The sequence below is a fragment of the Thamnophis sirtalis genome, unplaced genomic scaffold (genome assembly GCF_051295495.1).
Source record: "Thamnophis sirtalis isolate CommonGarterSnake01/CBP01778 unplaced genomic scaffold, rThaSir2_p1.2 scaffold_1, whole genome shotgun sequence".
NCBI lineage: Eukaryota > Metazoa > Chordata > Lepidosauria > Squamata > Natricidae > Thamnophis > Thamnophis sirtalis.
In genome coordinates, this window is record NW_028261381.1 from 31,411,747 (window position 1) to 31,430,857 (window position 19,111).

Here is a 19,111-nt window from a genome sequence, read left to right on the forward strand (position 1 = left end):
GCCTCTCTGATTGGATGAAGATGTTATTGTGTTGTGGGCAGGACTATGCTTACAGATAAATTAGTCCCTCTCCAGCTTCCAATAAAATGAAAACTTAATTAATAGTAGTTAAACCTCTAGGCTGTTGAGCTGAATATTGTCAACACTGATGGGTGGATAACTGAGAGAGTTTAATTCAAGAGTTTGTCCCTTTCACATAGATACAGACAAAAAATTGAACCAAGGGCCATTCAAATATTAAATTTGTACCCTATCTCTGATCTGACAGTTTCAGTATGAATACTGTTCTGGTTTAACTGCAAGTATTCTCTCTTTATTGTGTCAGACTGCTTTACAAGTCACCTTAGAGAGCATTTGATTAAAAGTTTATAGTCTATCCTTACTTGATTTTGTCATATCAAAATCAAGTTGGGAAAGATAGCTTCAATTGTATAGGACAGGGGTCGGCAACATTAAGCACTCAAAGAGCCACAAAGCTCCTAACCAGAAGCCCCCTGTTTAATTCTGGAGTCCACCGGAAGTCAGGTTTCCCCACCATAGAGTCTCCTCCTAGCATGACATCCTTTTTCCTCTACCTATCCTAACCGAAAGCTCTATCAATTGTGGAGCTGACAAAAAAACCTGCCCTTGGCGCGCCCTGCTTACCCCCCTCCAAAGCTCCTCTCAAAATTGTGGTGCTGACTGGTGACAGAGAGATGCAGCAGTGGGATGAAAGTGCTACCTGCGGCTTCAGAGCCGTCAGTTGCTGACTCCTGGTATAGGAGAAAAGAGGCTGACAAAGAACAGTTTTCTAAGGTTTCAGAAGATGAGTGCAAAACCCGTTTGGTTAATGAATATCGAATTTGGCACATGCAAGAAAGTTGATTGACTGACCAGATTGAATAATAGGTGACATCTGCTGATTTGCTGTAGACAAAGAGGGATGTGACTTGAATCTATCACGTTCAAGTGTTGACACAGGAGTAATAAAATGATTTTGATTCCAGCCATCCTGTGGAAGAAGGAAAAGAAGGTCACATGATAAATAAATTCCATTTAATTAAGAGAAATTGTTTAGACTTCATTGTGGTATTAAATCTTAATGAATATGATCTTTGTGAGAAAAGCATTTAATTTATTACCTTTTTATAAATGCTACGGAGGTCACGATATTGCCATAATGTGTTGAGCACCTGGGCTGCTGCCTTGACAACCTTTAGTGATGATCTAAGAAGAAAAGATGTATCAGACATGCTCACACTTCACAATGGGTGGCATTCAGTGCTAAGTTACCATTAGTTAAAACAGTTTCCTTTAACAGAATGGGAAGAGAATAATTTCCCCCTTCCAACTCCAAAATCTAATTCTGAAAGCAGAGTCTGCAGCTCTGAAAGTGAGAAGTCATATTAAATTAACAGGGGTCTGCTAGCAACATTCCTTGATTGAAAATTAATTTCTACTTTACGTGAACCATAATTCAAGTGAAAGAAGATCAATATTTTATGATCAAAGTGAACTATCAGCAACAAACAAATAAATAAATGGGTAAGTTGGAAAGGAGTCTTTTTTCGCCATGTATATGTATACATTTGAACTAAACTGTGATGTTTTTCTGTGTCATGTGTGTGTGTGTGTGTGTGTGTGTGTGTGTGTGTGTGTATGCATAATGGTTATTTTTTGAGAGTTGAATGCAACAAAATTTCATTTTAATATATGCTGATTAGAGTACATTTAAAGTGACAATTCTATTCTATTTCACACTGTATCTTAAAACCTTGTGCCAATTATGCCAGCATACTCTGATGTTTATTTCAAAACCACCTGGTGTAGGGAGTTAGACTGGCATGGACAGGTGGGCTTTTTTGATCTGTCCAGATGTGTTTTTTAATTATGAAATGGCTATGGCATGGTTAACAGTATCTAGGAAGAATTAATCTAAGTGATTAAGAAAGAGTGGAAGACAAATACTCATTAAATCACCTCTAAGCAATGAACCTCTTTATAAACCTAATGAGGAAAGGTACTATATGCTAGCCAGCATAATCTGGAGAATGCCTGATGAGGATGAGGGACTCCAAGTTACCAAAGGGATATAAAATTCTTTCCTATATTTACACTTCTCTGTTGCCATGTCTTGTTTAATTTCCTTGCCTATGAATATTTTCTATCTATTTTATGCTTTTAAGTTAGAGTTACCCTTTTGCTAGGCTTTGCTTAATAAACATTTGTGTTTTTATTTGCGTGTTTATTGCTTTCAAGTCCACAAAATGTAAAATGCAGTGTTATTTAAATTTGGGGTATTTCCAGATGAGATGGCAGCAAGAGGGTTTTTTTTAAAAAACGTGGAGATTCCCATGCATAGCTTTGAGTATGTAGCCATTCCAAATGAAAACAATAGGACTTGGCTTTCATTAGCAGAAACAAACTTGAATGTATCACACTTCATTTAAAAGTGCCTTAGTTACCTATCCATTTACAAGCCCAGTTAAAGATGTGGGTTTTGGCCTACAGGATGTGAGTTCCGAACAGCTTCTTCCATATACTAAGCTGAAAGCAATGATTCTCAAACTAGCATCCGTGACCCACAAGTCATCTCCCTGCATTCACCATCAGTCAGTTGGCGGGGCAGAACACACCACTTCAATCCCTACCTCTCCCTGCCAATGCAACTGTAATTATAGTTCAGTGAAAAATGGTATTATGTGTGAACATACAGGCAGGAGTTATTCTTGTAACTTGGATTTCAAATGTTGCAAAAAGTTTAACAAACACTGGTCTAATTGTTTATGAAAATCCAAACCCCTATCAGCAAGGACCTTTAAACATGACTTTTCTTTCCTTGAAGGTAGAATTTTACTTTCCTTATCCTCCTTTATTTTATTGTACCTATTTGGTTTGATTTACCTTTGCAATTGGAACATGAACACAGTGCCACTGATTTATTTATATTTTCCTTATAACCTTTATTTCATTCATTCATTCGTTCACACTGTATTCTGTTCTGAACCATTAAAAAACTGACTATGATAATAATAGAATTTAAAGCCCAAGTAATAAGAATAAAATGTTTTTAAAAATCACATAATACAACTTAAAAAACAATCCCAGGCACCAATCTTATGATCTTCAAATAATTATTTAAAGGCAGGCCAAGATTTAATTCTTCTGAGTGTTGGAGCCAAAAGAAACCCCACCTACTTTCACACCATTCCCTGTAATCTGATGAGGAGAGACCCAGACAGCTCCTTAAAGGTTAATCAGATAAAATTGGTAGATTCTGTCTAAAGTAGGCAGGTCTGAAGGTAAATCTAGATCTATGCATGTAAAGCTTTACAGGTAATAACTGGAAGCAAGCAGATAACTAATGCAGCACCTGAAGGATCTGTGTTATATTATCAAACCAGCTTTTACTTTAGGACTTTGATAATTCAACTGAAATGTAATTTTTATGCACTTCGACAAATATAATGGCTAAAAAATATACTCACACTTCTAAATAACCAAGACTGCATAAGCTGTCAGTATTGACTAGCCCGGGGCAACAAAATTGCACAGAAAAACGTGCCGTATTAGGGCCACTGGTTTGGATTGGCAAGTGCTTATGTAAAAGGTCTTTTGACACACCTCATGTCATTTAGGAGATCCCCACAACCTCAGAAACAATTTTTCATGGCATAGAAGTAGAGAGCAAGAATTCCTTTGGTACAAATGACCCCCCCATGTCCTTATATATAGATAAAAATTGCATATTTCATCTAATTTAAAAAATCAGCACTAAGTGGCACTGAGAGCAAAGCAGGAGAAACAGCAAGAGAAAAGAGGTTAGATTTCTGACACAATTTAATGCTTCATAATAGCATCTTTCATTTCATTCTCTTTTTTTCAATGTCACAGCAGACATTCCCAGCAGTTTTTTCATGCTTTGCAACATAAGCCACCTTTTAATGATCAGGCAGATGTCCTCTTTTTATGACTCCAACCAGCTTTTGGCTGGAGGTTGTGATTGACACACAGAGAAACATATATATGTGATTACATATATACCCACATTTTCTCTGATCCTGTGCACAGAAACAACATGGAAAAGCGATAAATATCACCGGCATTTAATCCTGAAGCAGTTTGCAAGAAAAGCACTTACAAATAAATGCTCTATAACAACGAGAGTGGCCGGCACTACTTGGACCTTATGAAAATGAAAACAGAAGAGACGCTACGTTTCCTCTGTTTCCTCCTAAACAAATATAAAATATAAGACTAGTCAGTGAATTTAATAGCTGACAGTGCGGAAATAAACAGTTTCTCAAATCAACAGCTATTTCCTAATATGATACATTCCTGGTCTCCGAAGCTGACAAAGATTATTGGAGAAATTCAAACATCCAGTACTGACCTGTCCCCTCTTCCTTTGGTTATGTTCACCAGTTTTTCTATCCCTCCCGTATCAGCCAAGGCTTTGGCATTTTCCATGTTTTTGCTGGTGACCTCGTGCAAAGCACAACAGATGGCTGCTACTGTTTCATCAGAGAGAATGTTGGGCCCACTGCCTCCCGGAAGGCGATTTACCAAGTCCCGCATAGCATATTTACCTGAAAAGAAGAGGCTATGAATTAAGCCACAGTATATACTTTCAACATCATAAAGAATGATGATACAGAGAGAAGCACACATTCAAAACAAGGGAAAGAGGTTCTATTTAATACGGGAAAATCAATTGCATAAAAAATAAACCATCCTATACAACTGTTTAGAGCAGTGTTTCCCAACCTCAGCAATTTATTTATTTATTTGTTATTTTTAAATTTTGTTTTACACACACATATACATATATCAATGCGTGAACAGTGTGGCACTTGGATGTCTTACATCCTGATATAAATAATACTAGTAAAATTAACCTCAGCAATTTTTAGATGTGTGGACTTCAACTCCCAGAATTCTCTATGTTGCTTAGGGAATTTGGGGAATTGAAGTCCATCCATCTTAAAGTTGCTGAGACTGAAAAACACTGGTTTAGAGGGGGAAAAGTAGGTGTTGCAACATCAGTTTTCAATTTAAAAAAATGTACTGGACTCTTTTACTGGATTAAAAGGGAATGTGATTAAAATGATTCTGGCAAGAAGCCAAAGTACACAAACATACACAAATCTGTTTACTTATTTCAGATAACTGTTTTAGCTGAGCTATTTTTAAAGCTAAAAAGACATGTTGAATTAATTTCAATATGTGATTTCTTGAAACACAGCAGATATTTCATCCGGCTGCTCTCTCTTTTTCTTTCAAGCATAACTTGGAACACACAGACAACAAAACAAGATCAATGTTATAACCTAATCTTGGCTCTAGTAACTATGGAGGCAATAAATGTGCATAGAAGAGAAAAACCTATTATTCAGACTATGGGTCTGCTTTTTTTGGGAAAGGTTTCTTTTCATGAACAACTGAATAGGTCACAGATTCCCTGCTTACGTCATTTTTCACCTGTTACAAATAGTATCTGTGGATCTCTTAGAAAGAAAAAGATGGACATGGCGCGATAAAGAAAAGTAATTACCTCAAGCTTTGGGTTGACACAATTTAGGGGCTTTTAATTAGCTACTTCTTATAAAAATGAAATTTATATTTGGATATAAATCATAATTAACACTTAATTTAACTAGGCATCCCGTGCCCTATTTGGGTCATCTTTTCCCAGATATTTCATTACTTAAAGAGAGGAATAGAATGGCCATGGGCAGATTGCTATTGAACCAAGGAATACTGTTGGAAAATGAATAGTGTTGGCTTCTTCACTGACAGTACTGAAGGAACAATATTTTTTCATCATTCCAGGGAAGCATGTAATTCATGTGGAATTGATTTTTCTCATTGTTTCATTGAGAAGTAGCCAGATTCACTTAACAACCGTGCTACTAATTTAACTGCAGTGATTCACTGAACAACTGTGGCAAGAAAAGTTGTAAAATGGGGCAAAAATCACTTAACAAATTTGCCACTTAGCAACATAAAATTTGGGCTCAATTGTGATTGTAAGTTGAGGACTACCTGTATGTACCTTAAGTTCTTGAATGAAATGGGATACAGTTACAGGTGCATGTTTATGTGCCAGAGAAGGGACACGTAAAGCAATAAAAACATCCAGGCCTTTGTTCATGCCATATACAGATGTTGCTTCTTTTAGAGCCACATGATGAGTCAATTCTTCACTGCTGGGTGGGGAATGAACAAGGGATTACAAGACTGGCTGGGAAACTGTCATGGAATGTTCAAAATGTCCATCATGTGACTGGCAGCAGTCTAAAGCAGCCATAACTTTCCCAAATTTCATTCTCTAAGGAGTCAATGGGTCCCGTATTTTGGACACGCTTGATTAAGTTAGTCCATTTGAGGTCCCTTGGTTTCAAACACTGCTGCCCTATGGTACACCATTTCACCCCGAGAAAGGACATGACAAATGTTTCAATAGTATATAGATGTGAAAAGAATTAATTCTCTGCAATAGTAACTGCAGACAACTTTCAGTACTTAAGTAGAAAGTATGATCGGTGACACATTTAAACATTTATATTGTCTCCTTACAGGAGGGGGATGAGTCCTCCCCTCCAGTTGATGGCAATTTCTGTGGTTTTCTTAGATTCTAAGTTTGTGCCTCATTGAAATGTGAACTGAGTATGTATCTCATCCTTTTTTCAGCACTTCTCTCAATTTTTATGAGCTGTGTTATGAGGCCTGTCAGATGATAAAACAGATGCAGCATAAATGATTCTCCAAGTTACCATGTCCATGATTTATCTGCTGAATAACTCCTACATTTTGCAGAAAATGTTGAAGCCTGTTTGAATGTATACATTTCATCAAGACATTAAGCACGTCTGAAGAAGCTAGAACATGGCTAACAAAACGTTAGCATATTCTCATCATTTCAGATGCATTACCCTGGAATCATTTCATCAATGGATCAAATCCATTTGTTTCCTTATTCTTTCAGCTAAACAAAAAACCAAATCCCATTATTATGTACAGAGCCATATTGTAAATTTTTGCCCTGCCTATGAATCGCTTTCCCAGGGGACATACCTACTCTTGGTATGTTTAAACTTTCCTATTTTCCTAGCTATTTTTTTATTTAGCTTTTTATATTAAGTGATCACAACATCACTTTTAATATATTTTAAATGCTTCCTTGCAAAACCTTTTAATGAATTTCATAGCTTCTAATGTTTTTAATGATTAATTTTGTAATCTCGCCACACATTGGGAGTATTTGAGGGAATGTTATGTCCACTCCCACTACCAAATAGGCACAGGGTATTGGAAACATTGCAGTCAGAATGCTATTCTGATTTTCTTCTACTTGATTTAAACTTCACAAAAAACTTGGGTTTAGATCTGAAAGTGTAGCCTCCTATATTTTCTGCCGTACAAGAAGGAATATTGGCTGGCAAGCTGTATTTCAAGCTAATTCATCTGGTTTGATCTTGAAAAATACCAAATAAATTCCTAATCAAAGGCTTTTCAGGAACTCAAACCAATTATCTAGACCTGTGATGGCGAACCTTTTTGGCACCGAGTGCCGAAAAGGGAGCACGTGCACTCTCGTCTGGGCTGCAAGGAAAAGGAGCTGGCCAGGAGGTATGCATCTGCTGGAAAATGAACTTCTGGTTTACGGAGTGAACACGCGGCGATCAGCCTGCTGGCACACATGCTAGAAAACAGAAGATCAGCTCTTCCAGTTTCCGTCACTGCGGTACACGCAAAGGCCAGCTGATCATCATGCGTGCATGTGCACTGGAAACCCGGAAGACGAATGGGTAACACCGTGCGTGCCAGGCGACATGGCTCCACGTGCCACTTTGGGCACACATGCCATAGGTTCACCATCAAGGATCTAGACTGTATTAATAACCATATCAGTAAACATTCTTTGTTCATTTAGAAAAAGAAATCCAGAAGAAGAAAAGAGAGGCCTATCCACATTTTTTGAGAGAAATACAAAAGTTAAAAAAAAAAGGGTTTAAAATTATTGTTATTTTTTTTTTTAAAAAAACTGTAAATCTCCAAAGGAAAAGCATCTTTAGGAGCTGTCAGAAACCACCATTAGATGTAAAAAGATATTTAAGATTATGGTTATATTGAAACTGAAAAAAAAAATCCAATCAAGTTCAGCAAATATAAATTCCACTGAAATTAATATATCTTTGGTGGCAGTTTTTCACAGTGGAGAGGCACGGAATGGATAATAGAATTCTAAAATGATTTTTTTAAAATGTGTCTTCAAGATTTCTTGTATTTATAGTTTGGATTGTATCCCTCAATACTCACCAATAAGCTCCTTGTTACGCACATCTAATGCCATATTTCTCAGGGCTGTTGCCACAGAAGAAACAACTCTATCATTGTCCATTCTTAGCAATTCCACAAGAATTGGAAGTCCTTTCTCTTTCCTGACAGCAGCTCGAATATAGGCTGCAAACTGTTGCATAAAAATAAATGTTATTTATAAGACTTTTCTCACTTATGAATCCATCGAAATTACTTTTCAAAACGTAAATGTTTATATCTTTTCAAAATTTATTTTATAACTTTTCAAAGAAGTTTATCCTAACTATAAATGGGAATCCTGTATCCAGTTCCCATTAAATTAAGTGTGGGTTTGGCACTGATTGAGCATCGGAAGGCTTCTTCTTATGAGTCACAGAGAAATAAAATGAATTAAAATACTAAATTATGTGATCATTGTTTCAATAGCCATTAAAGATGCAGTGACACTTATAGAATAAAGATAAAATGTTTGGAAAGTAAAACTGCTGAAGCAATTTAACATAGCAGTATGTTATATATTTATAAGTATCTTCCAAAGTAGATATTTTAAAAAAATCTCTTGGAATAACAAAATACTTTGTAAAGTAAGATTGACGACTCTGCAGAACAGAATTTGAAGGGTTTACTACATTGGTAGGTTCCGGATCCCGTTGCAACCGGTACGGTGTTACGGGGCCCGGTGTTCACCACATGAATGCACACAACACACACACACGCACCCTTACTTCCTGCAATGCTTCGCAACGCCTCCGTGATACTCCAGCTGCTCGGCAGAGTGTCACGCAGATACTGTATGCTCTGTGCGCGGAAGCGCCGAAGAGCTCACATATAGGTAAGGACAGTGGGCGGGCCCTGCAGAGCACTGTACCGGAATGGTACCAGGTGCTCCCAGCAGGCACTGGTACACCTGTACCGGGGCGTACCGCCTGCAACCCACCACTGGTTCAGTACCTCTATCTTTCACTTTTTGTTACTTTTTGCTGCAAACCTAGCTATATTTCAGCAAAGTTAATTAGCTGAATTAAATTCTTTTTCATTTTCTAGAAAAATGTTAGATTTTTAAATTTTTAATAGAATATAATCTAAAAAATATGATAAATGATACTACAGAGTTATAAAATTATATTCAGACAAGGCCATCCAGTATTCTTAGCAGAATGCAATTTGTAATGCTCCTCTCTTGGAAAAAATATTTTTTTTGTTTTTGTTATATGCTGTAAAAGATTAGATTTCAAATAGCTAATTTTTAAAGAAAGATTAAGAGGGAAGAGTGTAGCTTTGTCCTTGAGGTGAGGGAGAATTTGAAACTGGAATAGTGTTTTGCTGAATTGCCTTTTTTAAAAATAAAAATCTACAAGATACTTGTATTTCCCCATCTACTGTATATAACATGAATATCTGGGCAGCGGAGGCTGATTGCCTTAGCCTCTTGCTAATTGACTGGAAGCAAGGATTTCAAAGAATGTAGCCTATTTCTGTATTAGAACTGTGATTAAACATAAACAACTCCTGCAAGTGAGGTGATGCTGAGCCTTAACTAGGCTTCTATAACTCAATATATTTTCTCTCTCCCAATTTCCTCCCTGCTTTTTCTCTTTTACTTTTAAATATGCACATAGATTTCTATGTTTTACTCTGCTATTTCTTGGTTGTAATTGGTTCGGCCATAATTGCTACAAATAACTAGGACAGATAACTAAAAAAACCCTGAGTAGCGCTAGAATTTTAATGATATTACAAGAATATGAAGCTTTACTATTTTATATTAAGTCTAATACCTGCTGAAGCCCTGCAAAGTGTTAGGGCTAGGGTTATAAGCTAGTACTGTATAGCTTTACATTCTTGTAAATTCTAGTATTACTTATGCTTTTTAAAGTTATCTGTCCTAGTTATTTGTAGCATTTAGCTTATTCATTGAAAATTAATCGTAACTTTATAAGATTCTCTCATGTTTTAATTCCTGCACTTTGTAAAATTTTAGTCTTACCTTATTTTATCCTATCCGTTTGATTTTTTAAAATATTTATGTCTGTTTTAGAGTAATTGTTAGGTTATTAGTTCTATGCTGGTCTGTGACTGAAATAAAATTGATTGATAAGAATATCTTCAGATGCATCTTAACATTTAACATTTGTTTGAATCTAGTCATTGGATCTGAAAAGAATGCAATGAATAGTCAAACAACTCTCTGATTTTCCACTTCTATTAAACAATGAATGCTGAGGACCAATTGGGTTTGTTCAATTAGCCTATATATAAAGGCCTAACTATGTATGATTGACAATGGTTGGAAAAGCAGTTCTACATTTTGATGTAGAGCTGCAATATCCCTGCCAGGCTCTCCAAACCATGCTGTTTGTTGTTCAGAAGGACAGAAGATTGTTTTGAGGCCCAAATATTACTTTCCTGGTCTTGCAATTGTTGTTAATAGCAATGGTAAGGTCATAAACTACATCAGTTTCAAGGCCAGCATAATTCTTCCTCTATTCTATTACTATATTAGAAGCCTGAAAAGGCTGGGAAATATTCCTAGCATGCTCAGGGAATGTCTAGTAACCGTCTTCCTTTTCCTGATAAAAGATAGGTAACAAGGATTCTCAGGTGGCTAAGAAAGAATGTATACATATACATTCTAAATACATATACATCTTTGTCCTTCAAAATCCCAGCTTCTTTTTCTACCCCTAAAATATATCCCATATATTTTATAGGAGGCCCTTCCAAACTTCACAGAATTGCAACCTAATGTTAAATGTACAGATAAGTTGCAAATGCACTGTAAAGAGTCAGGCCAATTAATTTTACTAGCTGAATAACAGTCATACGATCCACTTACAGATTCAAGTTTTGTTAGATTGAAACACTTTTAGAAACATTTCAGGAGAGACATTTCAGGAGTGATTTCAAGCAAGGTTCTTGGATTTAAAAAACCCAACTGTTTGCAGTTTTCTGCATATTGCAGAATGGAACAGTATTGCAAACTCAGACTGCAAATTGTACATTCCAAGTGTCTCTCCAATAAAGTATAAATGTTGCAAAGGCAGTAGGAATGAACCACTCCCAAGTTTCATACATTACCTTCCAGTTGCCTGCGGAAAGATTCTGAAGAGATCCTGCAGAACCCTCCAAAGTGGCTGGGTTGGAACTTTCCGCTAGAAGAGTTAGATATGGTTTTACTACAGATGGGTGCCACAACATTTCCACGCCTTTAGGAGATTTGGACAACCCTGGTATTGGACCAACTCCATCCCACTGTACAAAATAAGCACAATAAAAATATTACATTTGAACGGTTATTTCTTTTGATTGTGACTCAATGTTCTCATAAAAAGCTTCCACTGTAATATAAATAGATAATGGAAAAATTATTTTGGTTTTCCTAAGAGGGTTACGTGAAAAAAAAGAAAATAACCTGATCCTCTTGGGAAGTTTTTTTCTTTTTCTTCTTCTTTTTCCCCCAGCAGCTTGAATCAGAATCTTTGCTGGGTGATTCCTTTCCCAAAAAGTCATCCAGCTCACTGATGCCAAGAAGGCGGGCTTGAGGAACCTCAAGTTCCAGACGATAAGAAAGGTTCCGAAGTGTGCACACACAGTTTTCGACTGTCTAAAAATGAAACAGAAGCGATTCAAAGAAATCCAAGAGTAATTTGGGCAGATACATTTTAGAGAATATTCAGGGAATAAATACGTTGAAGAAAGAAAATATTTCTCTAAGCATTGATAGTTTCACCATCACAATTCAAGAGGGATTATCAAGATGTTTCTCTGTAAATTTTCACTTCTCCAAGTAAAGCAATGAATATTAAGTTTTCTAATCTTTTAATATCAAGTAATGCTACCCAAATCATATGGAATGATTAATATTAAACAATCATGTTAAATTCCTTAAGTATTGCATTTCTCAAATCCTGAATTTGTGATATTGAAGTAATAAGAAACATCAGTCCTATTTGAAATTTAATAAACATGGCACCACAAAGATGACTCTGTCTTTTTGGCTGTATTATGATTGCCTTAAAAAAATTTTTTTGCTGAAATAATATAGATATTTTAAGATGTTGTAGTATATCCCGATTGTTTTCCTTGTTTTGAAGTACTAACTTAATGAATTATTGTCAGTATCAGATAGTGCTAATACAGATAACACCCTCCTGTAGGTGTTCGCAAACTTTATCACAGTGAATCTTCCCTAAACAACAAGTACAGTTTAGCTCTTAAAAATGCTAAATTGGAATAAGGGGTGAATAGGAACTATAAAAGGATAAAAAGAAAGCAGCAGCAGCAGCAACAAAACCCTTGTCTGTTTACTTAAGTTTTCTGTCCACACAAAAATATATTAATGATGACATTACACATACAAAAATTCAGTGACAAAAAGGCAAATTCTGACTGAAATAATATAGACATCCTTCAATTCTACATATCTCTTATTTGAAAAGAAAATTGGTAAATAAAACATTTGCATACCTTGCTGTCATAATCAGAAGTGTTCACACATGTATGGATCACATATAACAAAGAATCAATCAATCCTTCACAAGATCTCATTTGTTTCCTTGCCTCTTCTCCTGCAGAACTTAAATTCCTAAGGCACAAAAGAAAGCAAAAAATACAGAACCTGTGATATATGCACGGGTGTTTTATTAGCTATGCCTATACAACAAATTGATTATAGAAGAATATTTATCCAAGATGATACTACTGACTCCTGGGGAAGTATAAAAATCTGGAAGTGTTCAGTTCCAGTATGATGATATTATTACCATGTTTCCCTGAAAATAAGACCTCCCTGGATAATAAGCCCAATCTGTCTTTTGAATGTACGGGCTAAAATAAGCCCTCCCCCAAAATATTGCAGCCAGGAACTGACCATGCTCGCCTCCTCCTGCACCACAAAAATAATAAGACCTCTCCGAAAATAAGGCGAAGCGCTTATTTCGGGGGTCAAAAGAAAATAAGACCCTGACTTATTTTCAGGGAAACACAGCATGTACACATAGTTTATGGATAGTTCTGACTAGTTTTGCTACTTTTTACTATTGAATCCTTCTCAAGAATCTAAGATAGTTAAACACATTATCTGTTGTTATTGTTTTACAAGGATGCTGTTGCTATTGTGTGTTAACTGAGCAGTTAACCCAAACAACAGTTTAACAGAAACTCTATTTTCAAATGGGCAACAACTAATATTGTAGAAACAGATTTCTGCCTCCCTTTCCATTTCTCTGATGTGCTCTGGTGTTTACCTGCAACCCTCTGGAGTTCATTCGGAGAATATGAACAAAAGGACAGAAAAAGCCATTTCAGTGGAGAATATAATAGCAATAGTGGACTAGAATCTCCACTATTACAATACAACATATTTCATTTTTCTCTAAGACCATTTGTATTTGGAGAGAAAATCCAGAATCTTTTACAATATTTACCAAGCCACAGTTTTCTTTCAACATTGTATCAGTTCACACTGATCAAGCTACATGTTCAAATTTGACATAAAATCTGTGAATTAGATCTTTAGCATATCCCTTCTGAGCCCCAAAACTATTGTGTTTCAAGTATCTCTTTAAAACCCATCTTTTTTGGCCTTCTCTAGCCATGTTCTACTTTAATTTGATGGTTAACTTTTTGTGTGATTTTTAAATTTTTTATGCTTATTGTAATTTGCTTCTGGATTTTCAATAAAATATCTGTTTCCCATAGTTTATGTAGATACAGTAGGTGCCTGAATTCCTCAATAGGGAATTAACCCTCCCCATTTATCCGGGCTTGGGACCGGCATATAGATGCGTTAATATCTATATGGCTGGGTTGACAATACTGCGATAATTTTGCTGCAGAGTCATAAAAAGTAGCTTGGCAACAAGAATACTGTATATTATATACTATATTGCACCCTCTTGGAGGTCATATGGATAACATCAATGATAACATTTGGAAACCCCATGGTACCTTTTCATATATGAGCACTGAAAATTTGAACTGATGGAGTAATGTTTCCACCCTATATATAACCACTAAGAACTGATATACCACCTGCAGAAACAATTTAGGTTCTCTTTAAGAACCAATACAAGAGGCAAGATCAAGCATCTGAGACACTGAAGAGGCTATAAAACAACTAAAGCAAGGCACAGCAGGTGGAGGTAATGAGGTCATAGCAGAAGCACTGAAGTCAGGAGGTAAGCTTTGCTAAGAACTGTGGTCACTAATTATGCGCACTACTAATTCTCCACTTGCTGATCTGGACATCAAAGCAAGCCATCGGAGTCCCCATACATAAAAAAGAGGGGGTACAACCATAAGTGCAGAAGTTACCATGGTATCAGTTTACTTTCTACAGCTGATAACATATTCACATGGACAATCAACTCCAAATACAAAAACAAAGAGAACAAGACTTGCTAACTTCTCTCCAAACTGGGCTTGTTATCACCAAATACTTATATTACATAATGTCATGGAAGAATGAATGCAGTTCAGCTAGCACTGGCCACTGAGGAAATGACAAGCCAGCTCCTATGAACCAATCAGTTGAGTTTGCCTCAAAAGTGAATTATAAGAGAGTTTCCCAGAGTGCACTGGGTATGCCAAGATTGTATCCCATTCTCATTTTTGTTTAATACTGCAACAGATGCCTTCATGAAAAAAAAAATCAGTAATAAGCATGGAATTGAATATGGCCAGGGACAGCTCATCATTGACTTAATGTATGCAGATGACATTGCAATTTTTGCCATGGCAACATGGTCATTTGGATTGGTAATCGGTATGGAAAACAGGAAAATATTGAGTGGCGATGGCTCATGAAGAGTCGTATAGCTAATGAACTACAATTAAAAACATTCAAATATTTCAGCTCCATAGTACAGAAAAAGGAAGTTCTCTCAACACCTCAGTGTAGCTGAAGTGATAAAAACTAAATTAGTGCCACCATCACAGCTTTTGGTTAACTTATTTGTTGCTTACTGTTACTGTCTCTTACTGTCTAACATTACCGTGTGCCAGTAATAGCTAATGAATTCCAAAAACACCTATGGATGTAGCATGGGGATATTTGCATAACTTTTTATTTATTTACATCCCTTTGTTATTTTTACAAATAAACCAAATTGGCGAACATATTGCTTTTCCTATTTTTCTCAGAACAATAACCTCTTGAGAGAGAGATGGGGGGGGAGGGAGGGACTCAATATTGGGCATAGTTTACTCCCTGCTAAGTATGCTGCAGAACATGACTTTGTGGCTGGAAAGTTCAGTGCAAGGCACCAAGGAAAACCTGAACATTGAAGCTGAACCACTCCTCCTGTAGACTGGATCTGAATCAAGCAAAAATCACAGTAATGGACAAAGCAGTTTTCCCAATGGCAGCCAGAGAAGTACACTGGTTGTAAAACTATATTCAGTCAATTGTGATGTTGGGAAATCAAGTTGTGAGATTTTGTATGATGAGAAACAGCACATAAACACCACCAACAGATAAATAAAGTTGGTCATATGATGGAGCACAGAAAATCTAATATTTACAAAAGAGAAAAAAGAATCATCCCCCCCCCTTAAATACTTCCATTTTGTTCTTGTGGATCAGCAATGTCTTACCCAGATGTGCAATCACTAAAGAATGAACCCTATGGCATACTCCTTGCCATCTGCTGTTGCGGCCTGCCATGTTACTTGACACTGTAGGGCAGGGCTATCAAACCTGTGGGCTGGACATGCTAGCCACAACCATGCCCGGTTTAGCGAGGGGGGGAAAAGTCATGTTACAGCACATGATGCTGTGATGACACGAGTTTTGACACCCCTACTGTAGGGCATGGTCTGATTCAGAAACAGACCATAGCTAAGGATTGTCACCCAAAAGATTTGGGAATTTGAAATTAATATGTAACAAATCCTCAACTTGTTATTACTTAGAAAAATGGTGAAGAGCTTTATTTGTCATAGATGTGCATGGAATATTCTTCTGTGAAAGGTTCCTGCAGGCTGGCTGCAGGCCGGCTCAGAAGACCTGCACAACTAATTCAAAGGACTGAAGAAAGAGGCATACAGTACAGCCACAACTTTGGAAAAAAGAGCATTTTCAAGGAAAAAAGACCTATGAATGGTGTTTCTGTGGAGATGAGTCAGAGGTGCTGTTACTGTGGAGTTCACTGAATTTTAGATGCCAAATGATGAAAGAAAATGATGTAACACAAGAGTGGAGGTGCTATTTCTTCCATCCCTGACGCTGCACGAAGCAGGCAATGCTTGCTAAAACACGACTACATGTTAAGTTGCTATGATTTATTGCTTGGCATGATCATAAAGAAGATAGTAATTTCTTGTTTGTTCTTTCCCCCCTGAACAATCACTTGTTTTTTCCTACATAAATTGTTGATAATAGCCTGTAGGAGTTTGAGGATTAGTAGTATGCTAGGACAAAGCAATGACTGAATACGGTAAGAATTACATTATTTGAAGTTGAATTTCATGCCTTCCCTGTCTGTCAACAGGTTCCAATTTTGGTGCTGGCCATACTCAACAGTTACAGAGGTGAAGATAAATGATGAGGCAAGAAAGCGGTAATTGTCATCCTTCATTTTTGATCGGTTCCCTACTTATCAAGAAGCATGGAACATAGCAAGCAGCTTCTGCTAGCCTTCTTTGCCAATCTAAGTAAAGCTGGAGATAAAGGAATGGCTATTTGGTACACATACCTACTCAGTCAAAACTTGATGATGTCCAGTACAATATCCAATAGCCATTGGGATAAGCTTAAAGGTGAAATGAAATAATGTTTATTGGGTCAATGACCAAGAGTTTGAGGGTGGGTTTCGTCATATGGAGAGAGAGATCCCTTGGTCATTTATCAACAAGTTTGGAGAGGGAATGGGCAGCTAATTCAAAGCAAAAGCTTTTGCATTCAGTAATCACCCTAATAAATGTATCAGCCGATGAGCTTCCAGAAAAGATTCTAAGTGGTAGTGAAGGGGCACCTTACTTGAATGGCAACTGAACTGAAATCTCCACTGAAGCTGAAATTGCTCGAACCAGAGCTGCTAATGCTGAAGGGGCAAAAATCATAGGTAAAACTAATTTTGTAAGAAGCAAAGACACCTTATCTGACTCCTATGTCAATAGTACCACCTGCTTTTGAACTTGACATTTCAAAACCCTTGCGAGCCAATATGAAGATCAATTAGTGATGAGAACTTAAGGAATAAGGTTTCCATACTGTTGTAAGATAAGAAAAGGTCACTTTTGAAACATAAAAGAAGCCCACTGGTACTAGTAAGTACCTTTTATCCCAATATTTTATTTATTTATCAAATGTATGTAGCCAGTCATCTCACCAAAGGCAAACTGATAAAGACCAGTAACCAGGAAAGAAGTTATGAACTTCTGGTGCTTGATAACTAAGGAAGATTATAGAGTAAATCAAGTGGGTTTTTAGATTATGGGGTGAAAGTCTAGATTTATTTTAGAATCTTGATTTACAGAATGCAGTCAAGATCGAAAAGTCTTCCCCAAAGTAGAACTGAAATTGTGTGACTTAAACAATAGACTTCCATGCAAAATTGGCATATCTGGCACTCAGGGGCCTACTGAAACACTTTTGATAAAATATGAGAAGTGATTAAGTAATTAAGAGGGAAAAATACAAACAAAACTCTCCAACAAACCATTGGGCAAAACCAATCACTTAGAACACACATACTAGCTATTATTATATTAATTTTGATGGAAGTTCCTTGTTTTAATTTTGCAATGCTTGCATTACTAAAAACCATACAAACATTGGTAATATGCTACAAAACTATGATTTACCTTAGACAACCTGTTGTGTTGCGCAGAACTAAAGAAGTCTGGAATTTAATTTTATGATCATCATCAAAGGAAGAATTATTCCATCCAGAATGAGGAACTATCACACTGTTTGTTAATGTTCCTAGAGCATCTCGGATGATTGTCATTTTTACTGCATCACACGAAGACAGGTTCCAGAGGACACCTTTGGAAAAAGGATATATCAATCACATGTTGTAAAGAAAAGATCAAAAAGCATATCAGCTTCAACTATCATTTGGAAAGAGCAAAGGACTGACAATAGTAAGGCCAGTACAATTTTAAAAAACAACAATAATAATAATGTTGGCAATTCTAAAGGAATGCAACCATTGCCAATGCCTAACATCAAAATATCCTCTTTTTTCTATGTGTTTTTTAGTCTGCCAACTTGGACCACTGAATATATTACAAAGAAGGAGTTCTTACTAGGTCTATAAAACATGTAGTGTCATAGCTATTGACGATTTTATAAATCAGGAAGAATTTAGAATGGAATGAGACTGGAGTGCAAATAGTGAATTGATCCAACCGAAACAGCAATCCCACATCCATTTTCCCTGGAGTAAGCTCCACTGAATCCAATAAACAAATATAGCATTGTGCACTGCTTTATAAAGGTTTTCCGATATATTTCTGTATATTCTAAGGAATGAAAGGCACCCGCTATTTATAAAGGAAATACAGAGCTGGAGTGATTTAGGAAATATATAAGATTTTTGACTCAAAGTATTGTTAAAATTGATTCAGTGTTATAATGGTTTAGTTATTTTTTAAAGAATCAGAATATAAAACTATCACTTTGATGGATTTATTGTAGGTGAAACTACAAAAGCTATTTTTATAAATAATGAATATACTGGAATTATATTCCTTATCTTCATAAAGATTGGGGGGAAAAGAAAGAAAAAGGAAAGAAGTATTGCATGTATCAATTCACAAATAAAGCCTACACTTCTTTGTGCAGCTCTAAATAATACACCAA

At 36.4% G+C, this 19,111-nt stretch overlaps 1 protein-coding gene across 5 annotated transcripts in view; it reads right to left on the reverse strand.

Moving 5' to 3' along the window:
* PKP4 (plakophilin 4) overlaps positions 1–19,111 on the reverse strand; it is a 139,695-nt gene that overhangs the window by 6,481 nt on the left and 114,103 nt on the right. For all 5 annotated transcript variants that reach the window (XM_087710262.1, XM_087710248.1, XM_087710253.1 and 2 more), the window contains 8 exons: positions 18,109–18,292; positions 12,769–12,886; positions 11,714–11,905; positions 11,380–11,553; positions 8,302–8,452; positions 4,373–4,568; positions 1,122–1,206; positions 874–991 (listed from right to left, as the gene is read on the reverse strand). In XM_087710262.1, coding sequence (XP_087566388.1) covers positions 874–991; positions 1,122–1,206; positions 4,373–4,568; positions 8,302–8,452; positions 11,380–11,553; positions 11,714–11,905; positions 12,769–12,886; positions 18,109–18,292 — 1,218 coding nt within the window. The remainder of the gene's footprint in view (positions 1–873; positions 992–1,121; positions 1,207–4,372; positions 4,569–8,301; positions 8,453–11,379; positions 11,554–11,713; positions 11,906–12,768; positions 12,887–18,108; positions 18,293–19,111) is intronic.